A 12,210-nucleotide genomic window follows, 5' to 3' on the forward strand; every position below is an offset into this window, starting at 1 on the left:
ATTTGGAACCATCATGTAAGGACAGGCCCTTGCATGGCATATACCAGCATCATATAGAAGAAGTAGCTGATACTGAAAAATTCTACCAATGGCTGGACAAAGCTGGACTGAAAGACAGCACAGAGACATCATAGCAGCACAGGAATATGCTCTAATTACAAGATCAATAGAGGCTGGGGTCTACCACACCAGGCGAGACCCCAGGTGCAGGCTGTTCAGAGATGCCACTGAGACAATCCACACATAACAGCAGGGTGCAAGATGCTAGCCGGCACGGCATACTTGGAATGTCATAACCAAGTAGCTGGCATAATATACAGGAACATCTGTGCTGAGAATGACCTGGATGTCCCATGGTCAAAATGGGTTACATCCCCAAGGGTGGTTGAGAATGACTGAGCCAAGATCCTGTGTGACTTCCAGATACAGACAGACAAACTGATAATGGCTAACCAACTGGTCATAGTAGTCGAGGACAAGTAGAGGAAGAAGGCTTTAGTGATAGATGTAGCAATGCAAAGTGATAACAACAGCAGGAAAGAAGGAACAAGAAAAGCTTAAGAAATACCAAGGGCTGAGAGAAGAGTTGGAGAGGATGTGGAAGGTGAAAGCAACAGTTCTCCCTGCAGTAATCTGAAAACTCAGGGCAGCGACCCCAAACTGGGAAAGTGGCTCCAGCAGATTCCAGGAAAGACATCTGAGATTTCTGACCAGAAAAGCACAGTCCTGGGAACAGCAAAGATACTGTGCAGGACTCTTTCTATAATGCATTATTAAAAGAGATAGTAAAATTTAACTATCTAATATGTATTGTTCAGACTTTGGTAATGACACTACTGTTAAAGCATTCTTAGATATGAGTACCTGATTTAACAGGCCATTATGAAAAATTTTGTGTCACCTGGTTAAAACAGATTCAGTGTTACTGAGTCAATCTGTGCAGAGGTGAAACTATATTCTATGACTTATTCTTACAAGTAACTTTCATGATTAAACCTGGAAATGATGCACTGACCTCTCTAACTGATTTTTCTGTTTAAGTAAGATATTTGTTGTCTACCCTTGAATTTCCAACCCCATCATAAGGGTAGAGGAGTGCTGGCAATTCTGATTGGCGAAGAGCACAATCACCCAAGGGACCCAGTGGAAAAGCTATTTCAATCATGCTGAGGTCTCATCTCCGCTGCTTCAGGCAAAACCTTGAATCTGACTGTTGATCATTGCAAATGGTTAACTGTGATTTACTGTAAATCACCTCAAAGCTATCCTACGGTGTTCTCTCACATTCACATGAACCTCTTGACTCAATGTATTCTCCTGATTGTACTGGTGTTCTCATTAGCTACAGCTCACTTTAATCATGGCATATTAGCAGCAGCTGATCTCATATCACTTTACTACACCCTTACATACCAGATTCATAATGCACATACCCAGATATTGTAAAAAAAAAAAAAAAAAATTATATAATTCAAATGGCTTTATTATTACTTTTCACATAATGTCAGGACAGTATGTGAAATACAATTATTTGCAAAACATTTAAACCCTATATTTAAATTAAGACACTAAAAAGACAATTTATCAACTGTTGAAATATTATTGATTTTGAATTTAAAAAATCATTTAAAAAAATTTTTAAAAACTAACTAAAATTTGGCTTTTAAAGGGTTCTACAGTGATGTGAAAGAGAGAATTTTCACAGGAATCTATGCAGTCCTATGAAAAACTAAGTACACCCCATTATTCAGTAGCTTGTACAACCACCTTCTGTTGCAATAACATGAAGTAACCATTTTCTGTAACTTTATCACTCTTTCACAACATTGTGGAGGACTTTTCTCCCACTTTTCTTTATAGCATTGCTTCAGTTCATTGAGGTTTGTGGGTATATATGCACAGCTCTCTTAAGGTCCCGTCACAGCATTTGATCAGGTTGAGGTATAGACTTTGGATCATTGCAACACCTTGATTCTTTACTTTTTCAGCCATTCTGTTTGTTTTTTTTTTTTGTTTGTTTGTTTTTTGCTGCTGTGTTTGGGATCATCGTAATGTTGTGTGACTCAATTTGGGGAAAGTGTTAGCTGTCAGACAGATGGCCTGACATTTGACTCTAGAATACTTTGCTATACAGAGAAGTTCATGGCCAACTAAATAGCTGCAAGTTGCCCAGGACCTGTGTCTGCAAAACAAGTCCAAATGAAACACTCTTTACCACTGTGCTTGAAAGTTGGCATGAGGTGTTTGTACTGATATGCTGTGCTTGTTTTTCACCAAATGTGGCACTGTGCATTATTACATTTTGGTCTTGTCTGTCTAAAGGACATTGTTCCAGAACTTTGAACAGATGCAACTTTGGAAACAACTTTGTCACCATGTTGTTTTAGAGAGAAGAATCCTTTTCCTTGCAATTCTTCCAAAAAAAAAAAAAGCATACTTCTTGAGTCATTTATTAATTGTACTTTCATGAACTTTAACAGAACAATTATCACAATGCTACTAAATGAAATGTATACTTAAACATGTATAGTTCCTTGAATTTTAGTGCTTGCCAGAAGAGTGTTGTCTGTAATCTGAGTGCATGTAAAATTGATGTCACATAATATTGCCAGATTCACAGGAGACTCACTTCTGACTTAAATAAAAAAAGAAAAAAATGCAGCATTATACTGTAATGTTATACATTCAATTATTTGTTTCTGCTTCAAATGCATCAACATTTATAGAATTTATTGAATGAATGAATTAAACCATCAATCAGTCTTTTTTTAAACACAATCTATTACAAGTGCTGGATTAATTTTATAGCTTCTAGACTCTCTACAGGGAAATGAATAGAAAATGCTGTCACGGTCTAAAAGCACTGATAAAAGGGGCATGCTGGTTCCTTCTCTTTAGCTGATGTTTAGCGCGAGAGAGGTTTCCCCAGGACGCTTTGGCACCTGTCGGTGAGGGTGCTGATGATCTGATGAAGATGTCTCATTTTGCCTGTCAGATTGTCTGACATCTTTTCTCAGCACCCACAGTGTGAGACAGCAGGGTGGGGGCACTTGTTTGGTGAGCAGATCTGTCTGACTGACAGTGGGGTCCTATGAGCATGACAGAGAAGGGAAGTACTTCCATCTTCTGTTTTGATAGACTGCAACTTGGTCTTCACTCACTCATCAAATGGCTTTGTAGCTGAAAGTACTGGAACCTATGGGAAAATCCAAATCAATTGTACCCGTGTATTAAAAAAATCACATCACACAAAGATACTGGATAAATTGAACTATTTGCACTTAGAAGCATTTCAAACTGTTATTTAACCCCAGCCTATATCATTAGTAGTTTTGTTAAACTAAACCTCAGTGCATTGAAGTACTCTGAAGTCTGTCTCTTTGTCTTGGGTGCACTGTACAGAGGAAATTAATAAATGATATGTGGAACCCTTATGTTATAGACCTACAAGTTAACTTTAGCTATAAGAAAGTGTGGTATTTTATAATTAAAGTTATACGTACTATAATCCAATAAATACCTTTTTTTGCCAGCGAAAGTGACATTTTATTTTTTTTACCCTCGCAGGGACCTTTTTATTTCCATTTAAACTGGAATAACTTTACATACTTGCACTCTCTTTTTGTAATTCTCAGGGCCTCTACAACATCATCCATTTAGACTTTGATTACAAGAAAGAATTTATCTACTGGGTGGACTCAACAAGGCCAAGTGGTCGGAAGATCAACAGAATGCGCCTCAATGGGAGTGACCTCAAGGTACCACAGATTTTTTGTGCTGACTGTGTGCCATATAGTGCCTTGTAACACTGTATCAAAGATCCATTTGCTCAGTTCCTCCCTCTCCAACTCTTTATTATTATTAATATTATTTATTTATTTTGCTCTGCCAAGTTCTATCTGGATAATCCATTTACATCATTAAGCTGCAGTTCAACAACCTTTTTCTATTTTGAAGATGAGTCATTGAAAACCAAGCATGTTGCTTAAGTGGCTCATTATCACTGCTAAGATGATGGTGGTTATTTTTATCCTTAGCAGAGTTCTTCTTTTCTGCCAGCACCCATTGACCTGTTTGCTTAACAGATATGAATGCATGTTAGTCATAATAAGAATATCACCAATGGCTTTTAGATGAATGTAACAGGCATAATGATACAATAGTGTTCTTTTGTGTAATCACCAAGGTTTGTCTGGGCCATGAGATTGAAGCCCACACAATGGACACTGGGACATAAGCAGAACACCTGCTGAGGGCCCCATGCCACTTCTCATTAAAATAACTGTGTGGGGCATTAGGCTTATTCAGCTCAATTACTTTCACTCTGTAAGCTTGAGCCACTGCCACCGCTTAGCAAGAGGGCAAACTGTCTGAGAAACAGATACAGGAGCTTCTTACATCAGGTTAATTAAAAGAGTCACTGATATCTAGTCCTAATAGTATAGTATACGAGGAAGAAGAGATTATTGATTATGGGGTTTGTAAGTGATTTTCTCTATTTTTCTTTCTGCCAATAATCTGATTAATGGGGACATATTTGAACTGTATTGTTCAATAACTTTATGGGAGATTTTAGAATTTGGACTTTATTTTATTTAAGGGTGAACTGCTTTTGCTACACTTGCATCCATTAATAGCTAATAGAAAAGTACAGTTGTGACATTAATTGTTGTTTTTGTTTCATGCATAGAGTTACATTTAATAGCATAAGGTAGAGTAAGTCATCACTATTGAACTAGTGACTGATACACTGTTGCAAAGTTGCTTTGTAACAGTGTATTGCAAAAATTGGGTCACACATTGCATTACTAGAAATAAATTGCTTTTCCAGTATTTAGTCAACATAATTATCAGTAGATATGCAACATTATTTAGCAACAAGAATGATTTTCTTTTTTAGTATTTTATCCAAGAGTCTTTACACACAGCTCCTTGACCTTGCAAAACAATTGCAAACACTACTGTGCCTTTTTTAAACATCAGTGTAGAAAATTCTTTTGTGGGAAATCATGTTGTATAGCACAGGTAACACCAGCATGCTGAGCTCCATTAAATATATAACAGTTTTGTTTGGCTGAACTCAGTACACTAAGTGCATTGTTCTCTCAGCAAATGTAGCCAGGGCTATGAGCTCATTAACACCATAATAAAGGAAACTCATTTTTAAAGTCATCATACTTACTGAATGTTCTAATTTTGCAGATTCTATCACCTTCTAAATGAATACAATGATGTATGTAGAGGTAATTTAAAAATTCATCAGTATATATTCAGTGTTGTGTAACTGAATATATACATTTTTTTTTCTCTTTGCCTGCTTTTGTTTTGTTTATTAAACTCAGCTTCTGGTCTATATTTGTAGGTCATTAATGATGCAGTATTTCTCAGCTGCCTCATCAGACAGGAAACAAATGTGCAGCAATTATTTCATTTCATAGATAAACATGAAGCCCAAATCTAAAAAAACTTAATCTGTCCTACAATAATGCTCATTTTAGTTCTGGGTGTTTACAGTCGTTAAATACAGTAGAATTTTGACTTTGCCTGGAAGAAGGAAAAGATAATGCCTCTCTGAGGGCAAAGTATCTCCATACTGTGGAGAGTTTTTGGAGACATTTGTGGGATTTAGACCATGGGTTCTTAGTGACACAGTTCTTTTGTTTTGTTTCTATTAAAACTGAGAAGACCGACCTATGAATAGTGCATGCCAGTTTTGCTGAAATCCAATATATTTCTTGATCATCCATGAAAGAAAACGTTAATACTTCTAAGATATGCACCAGACAAACCTATCCACTAAAATAATTTTTTTCTCAATTTGTGTTATTAGATAGTCCACAGAACAGCAGTTCCCAGTGCCTTAGCAGTGGATTGGATCGGCAAAAATCTGTACTGGTGCGATGCAGAAAAGAAAACACTGGAAGTGTCCAAAGCCAATGGTCTCTACCCTACAGTCCTTATCAGTTCAGGCCTCAAGAACCCAACAGATCTAGCTCTGGATCCCCAGACAGGGTAAGCATGCTGTTTCTACAGCAAATTGCAACACTTTAATGCATTCCTGATTGGAAATATTTTAACAGCTTCACAGAGAACTGGAATTGTACTGTACTTTTTGTTTTTCCCATTTTACCTCTCTTAATTTCATTGTTGATTATTTTTTTCTTCTTTTTTGTTATTTGAATCCTTGTAAAAACCCTTTTATATGCACCTTTATATTATCATAATTTACCACCTTGTGTGCTATATAACTATACAAATAAAACTGTCTATTGCCTGGCCTACTGAAGTGGATAGCTCTTTGAACCTTGCTATACTTTTGACTAGGTACATCTTCTGGGTAGACTGCTGTGAACCTCCTCACATTGGGCGCATTGGTATGGATGGCCGAGGGCAAACAGTTATCATTGACACAGAGATCTATAGCCCTACAGCTCTCGCTATTGATTATACCAACAAGAGGCTCTACTGGGCTGATGACAACCACATCCTGTTTGCCAACATGGATGGCACCCAAAGACGCAAAGGTGAGACGAAGGTGCTGTTCAATTAAAGGAATGGTTTGACATTTGGGAATTACAATGAGAAGATTCAAAGCACACAGTGTTTGTCTGTTAAATATGTAGTTTGAGTCAGCAGCCGATTAGCTTAGATTAAAAAATATATTGTTTTCTCTGATCAGTCATCAGTTTATCTGATAAACTGATATGCTGTAGATGGGAATAATAAGACATTTGAAAAGTTATTAATATTCAAACTGTGTAACATGAATGCAGCTTTTACACAATTAGGGGCACCATGGTTACTAAATAGAATAAGACAGAATGTAATTGAAGTCCGCCATGGTTATTTGTTCCATTTCAGTGTCCTATGATCATATCCAAGGAGTAATGGCACTGACTTTGTTTGAGGACTTTGTCTATTGGACGGATGGGAAGTCCAAATCGCTGCGACGTGCTCACAAGACAACTGGTGCTCAAGGGATAGAGCTCCTCAACTCCTGGCAAGCCATCAAATACATCAAGGTCTACCACTCCCTGCGCCAGCCTGAAGGTATGAAGTCCATCTGGTGCTCATGTTCATTCTCTCCTCCCATGCCGAGCAGCCTCAGTGTCGCTTTTGTAGTTTTAAGAAGAAAGTTGTTTGTCTAATACAGTTTGAACTCGGTCATGTACTTTTATCCTTCTGTTTAGTACCCAAGCACCAGTGTCAGATTGCAAATGGAGGATGCAGCCACCTGTGTCTTCTGTCCCCTGGTGGGGAGCACAAATGTGCCTGTCCCACAAATTTTTATTTGGCTGCCGACAATAAAACCTGCCTCTCCAACTGCACCTCCAGTCAGGTCAGCTCCTTTACTCTTCCCTCCTTCTTCTATGTTTAATGTGATTGCACTGTTTTCTGTCTTGATCAGTATTTTTCCCCTAAAGACAAATTGCTTTGCTCTCATAAGCCTTCCTCTTCAAACATGTACCATAGGGAAATGGTTGTGTACTGATTTCAACTTTGGCTTTGAAGAATCGTGACGCTAAAGAGCAGAGTATTCGTGTTGACTTTAAATTTGTTGTGTTATTTTGATTCATATTTGTATTGTATTCTTTTAAAGTTCCGCTGTGGTACGGATGAGTGTATCCCTTTCTGGTGGAAGTGTGATACTGTGGATGACTGTGGAGATGGCTCAGATGAACCCACTGACTGCCGTGAGTGCCATGTTATTTCAAGGTTGGCTTTAAAGTAGTAGTAAACCAACAAAATTCAGCCTCATTATTTTAGTGAGTTTTGAGCAATAACTAAAAGGATTTCAGAGTAAGGGCAAGTGGGTCGCAATTTTTAAAAGTTAGATGGATCTTTTTTTGTATTTTCTTCAGATAAACTGTTATTTTATATACACTGAACTACATATTCTTCCTCAACAGCGGAATTCAAATGTCAGCCTGGGCGTTTTCAGTGTGGCACTGGCCTTTGTGCTCTTCCACCCTTCATCTGTGATGGAGAGAATGACTGTGGAGACAACACAGATGAGGCTAACTGTGGTAAAGATGGAAACAGGACTTTTTAAACAACTTAAATTTTATGTAATTAAGCATTATGCTGTCTCACCTGTTACTGCACCTAGACAGCATTTTCTGGCATGTTTTACTGTGTTTCATTGTGGATGAACTCTGAAATTTTGAGGCTAGAACTTACTAGTGCTGAAATAATTACATAATCAGTTGAATAGTTGGTCACCAGAAAATTACGATTGTGATAAATCATTCATTATTTGTTAATAGGAATTCCATGCCAGTGCTTGGTTCAGCCTTGAAAATGTTTTTTTGTTGTTGCAAACAGTAGCTCATGATGTCAGCATAAGCTTGTCTCATTTTATAGACTAAATTATTAATTAAGAAATTTGTTACAGTAGATTTTTGCGAAGAAAAATAATGAGCTGTCACATATGAGCAGTGTTTGCTCTTCTTTTGTTAATAATGTTTTTTTCTGTATAGCTTTCTTCTATCTCTCTTATTCAAAATATTTATCTTTTAATAAAGTGACCTTTACTTTGCTTGGACTAGTAGAATTTCTGCTTAAATCTTACTTCTTTCTTCTATTTTAGAGACATACATCTGTCTGTCAGGCCAGTTCAAGTGCACCGGGAAACAGAAATGCATCCCTCTTAACCTGCGCTGCAATGGCCAGGATGACTGTGGCGATGGAGAGGATGAGACAGACTGCCGTAAGGCTCAGCATTATTACTTTTAGGCTCATTGTCTTGAATGGCTTAATTAGGGTGTTAGACTGGGAGGCTTTTTTGATAAGTCTGTCTTAACATTGCAGAAACAAGCTAAAAAACACACCACTATTTAAAGATTCTGATAACTCTGTTTTAGCGATATACTCGTAACTGATTAAAATGTCCTTTTTCAACATGGTTAGTGGTTTATGTGCTAGGACAGAATATATGAAGCCATTAACTTTACATAGTCTTCATTAAGTATTCTGCAGACAACCCTTGTTATGACCTGTTTCTGTGAAAAGGGATTAGATATTGAATCGCACGGAGGATAAGAAGAGATTTTCTCTGCAATGATGTAACTCATCAGAATATCAAACCCCATTCAACTCTCTCAGATTGCTGCATTTGTCTTGCATGTGATTGCAGAAGGGGTGAGAGTGGGGGGGGGGGGGATGCAAGAAAGTCAGGCGGAGAAAGCGAGACTTAAAAAAAAAAGGCTTTAATGAAAGTGAAGCTAATTACTTCAGCCCTTTCTAAGACTTCCAGTGTGATTGGATGTGGTTTTGAATATTCTTTTGTAAGGAACACGACACCACTGAAATTAAAATGCCATTTGAAACAATTTCAGGTTCTATAACAAGAAACCACTGCTACCTTGCTCGATTGAAAATGTGTTTTGAAGGAGATGTTATCGAGGCACTACTTTTTTCCCCCTTTGTTCTGGTTTTTCTGCAAATATTCAGTAATATCATGTACTGAATATTCCTTTTTTTCACACAACTTCATTCTCTCCGTAGCTGAAAGCACCTGCTCCCCAGACCAGTTTCAGTGTAAGGCCTCTATGCACTGCATTTCCAAACTGTGGGTTTGCGATGAGGACCCCGACTGTGCAGATGGGTCAGACGAGGCTGACTGTGGTGAGTTGTGGAAACCCACTTAACCAGAATTTACTTCACAGTTAAAGGTGACAGAACCTTTTTTGATCATCATTCATTTTACACTTGGCTCCACTCTAATCTGACCCAGTCCTTTGTATTTTCTCAGGCCTTAACATGGGCTAAGCGAGGAAGTCCTGAAAGACAGCTGTCACTGTTGTTAGTGAGAACTCAGCATTGCGACCTCAGTGTGCCCAACATAACACATGAACATTAGCACAAAATTAAATAATCAAACTGAGTTTTGTGTCAATGCCATGCTGCAAGTGCAGGGCAGAGCTAGGGCAGGTAAAACAGCACCACTAACCAGTATTATATCTGCTCGGCATGCCTTTGAAAAGAGAAAATAGATAAAAACAGAAACACTGCTTCTGAAATAATCAGAGATTAAATATTTCCTCACTCACGACAGATGATGAAAGCGGGCAGCTGTTCTTTTAGCCATATTTTGTCTGTACTGGAATGTGTCTTTCTTATTCATCTCAGCTCTTTTGTTTCAAACTCTTTTGCACAGACTTAATCAATCATGACTCCTCTCCCTTTTGAGGGAAATGATAATCAGTTTTCATCAGCTTTTAATTTAATTTGCAGATCTGAAAGGACAGTGTTGTGTTCCATTTTAAACCACGAGCGAATAATAGACATCAACAGAATGACAAAATAAAACCTTTGCTGTCATATAAGCTTGGAATTGAGCTACTGTCAGTCTGTCAAGTGCTGTGCTGGGAACTTGTCTGTGTAAAAGTGATGATACTTTCCTGTTTTACAGCTCCATCAGTCTGGTGACCTTATGAAACAGACTAATAAGCAATTTAAATTATTCACTCAACAGCCAATAGATGTGGTTAATTCAGCATAAAAAAATATTTACTTATTGTCTTTAAAGGAGGACTTGTCTGCAATGATCTATAAAATTGTATGATTCATATAGTATCTGCAGTCAACAGCTGTTTTATACTGCATGAAAAGCTTCTCATTCAATTCAGCAACATCCATCCAGCCATCTGAAGACAGTTGGACACATATGCTGATAAATCTGCACTCTGCGATAGTAGAAAGGTCCTGCCAGAGCACAGTGTCATTTTGCACAACCGTCTGTGTTTACCTTTATTAAATTACATGCAAATGACACCAGGCTGCTACAAAGTACCCCAGTTCAATACCACACACAACAGAAATGGGTCTGTTATGACTGCATTCTTTTGTGTATATGTATGATAAACATGCATATACAAGTTAAATAAAAGTCAACACCATCTGCCTCTGGCTGCAGATTTGAAATCCTGCGTATTGCACCATTCTGGCTGTAGCATAATTTCCTGCGGAAGCCCCTCTCGATTTATTGCAGTCATCATGTACCGCTGTCATATCACACTGCCGTATCACACTGATGACACAAGTGATTTGACTGGATAAGAGTGAACATCATTCAGTTTCTATTCTACTTCATCATGCCCTCATGCTTTGATATTTGATGCCTTAAACCTCTCCTCAACAGATTCGTTTGTAAATATAGTTGGTTTCATTTCCAGGTTTTCTGCTTTTAATGTCAGTTAACTTGAGAACACCCTGAAGCAATGCCGAATTAATGTTTTGCCACTTTGTATACTTCACTGATGACTCTAACCTCTCAACCTTTATTACCTGCAGTGCTTCTCAGTGTCATCTGAAATTTATCACTTAAAGACTTTTCACCACTTCAGAGCACACAATAGACATGATCCTACTTAATAGCTAATGTAATTTCACTTTGAATTACTTGAGACTTTTTAAGGAAGTTTTGCTTGTTAACTTGGTAATGAGCTCCGACTTAACAGGGAAATATTGCTCTTTTCCTGTGTCACATCTTTTATATGCTGTAAGTGACTGAGCAGCTTCCTAATGAATTGCTGCTTTGTGTCCTCTGCTGCTGCGCTCAGCTTTCCCTCCTGATTCTCTTCTCCTGCTGTCATGTTGGAAAGAGATCCAGGCAGAATCTGCCACCCTCCTCTTTTGACACATCTCTTCCCTAACTGATAACAGCGTTACCTTGGCCATTATCCCTGATGATGTCTGCACAGAAATGACTTGTTAAAAAGAAGCTCTCCGTTTGACTTTGAAAACCTATTCTGAGGAAGCATTTTCAGAGCAAATGTCAGTTCTGTTATTGTTTTTTTTGTTTGTTTTGTTTTGTTTTGTTTTGTTTGTTTGTTTTAACAAAAGCAGATATCTTGAATCATATTAACTCTGACCATTAATGTTTAACAGTGAGATGCCTGCTTTGCCATTTGCCCTCTGACATTTTTGGAACAGCAACTGCAAGCCACTATTCATATAGACACACACACACACACACACACACACACACACACACACACAGAGTTGCTTAAAACAAAAAGCAAAACAAACAAAAAAAAAAAAGTAAATCAAAAAGAGTCAACACTCAGTAAAACTCTCAAATGCTGGTGCATTGTGTGGGCGGCATTTTAAGCCTGGATCTAGACTTCTGAAGTGCTTTCCACATCTTTGAATATTTCCACAATTACCTGCTGAGCCAATTTATGACAAAAATGTCTTTGGATCAGT

At 37.9% G+C, this 12,210-nt stretch overlaps 1 protein-coding gene across 1 annotated transcript in view; it reads left to right on the forward strand.

Moving 5' to 3' along the window:
* The window catches only part of lrp1bb (low density lipoprotein receptor-related protein 1Bb), a 283,944-nt gene that overhangs the window by 235,100 nt on the left and 36,634 nt on the right, over window positions 1–12,210 (forward strand). The window contains 9 exon segments of the mRNA XM_030757634.1: window positions 3,636–3,758; window positions 5,831–6,012; window positions 6,325–6,524; window positions 6,862–7,050; window positions 7,191–7,339; window positions 7,601–7,694; window positions 7,911–8,027; window positions 8,591–8,710; window positions 9,508–9,627. Of these exon segments, the coding sequence (XP_030613494.1) occupies window positions 3,636–3,758; window positions 5,831–6,012; window positions 6,325–6,524; window positions 6,862–7,050; window positions 7,191–7,339; window positions 7,601–7,694; window positions 7,911–8,027; window positions 8,591–8,710; window positions 9,508–9,627 (1,294 nt within the window).

The sequence above is a fragment of the Archocentrus centrarchus genome, chromosome 21 (assembly GCF_007364275.1).
Source record: "Archocentrus centrarchus isolate MPI-CPG fArcCen1 chromosome 21, fArcCen1, whole genome shotgun sequence".
NCBI lineage: Eukaryota > Metazoa > Chordata > Actinopteri > Cichliformes > Cichlidae > Archocentrus > Archocentrus centrarchus.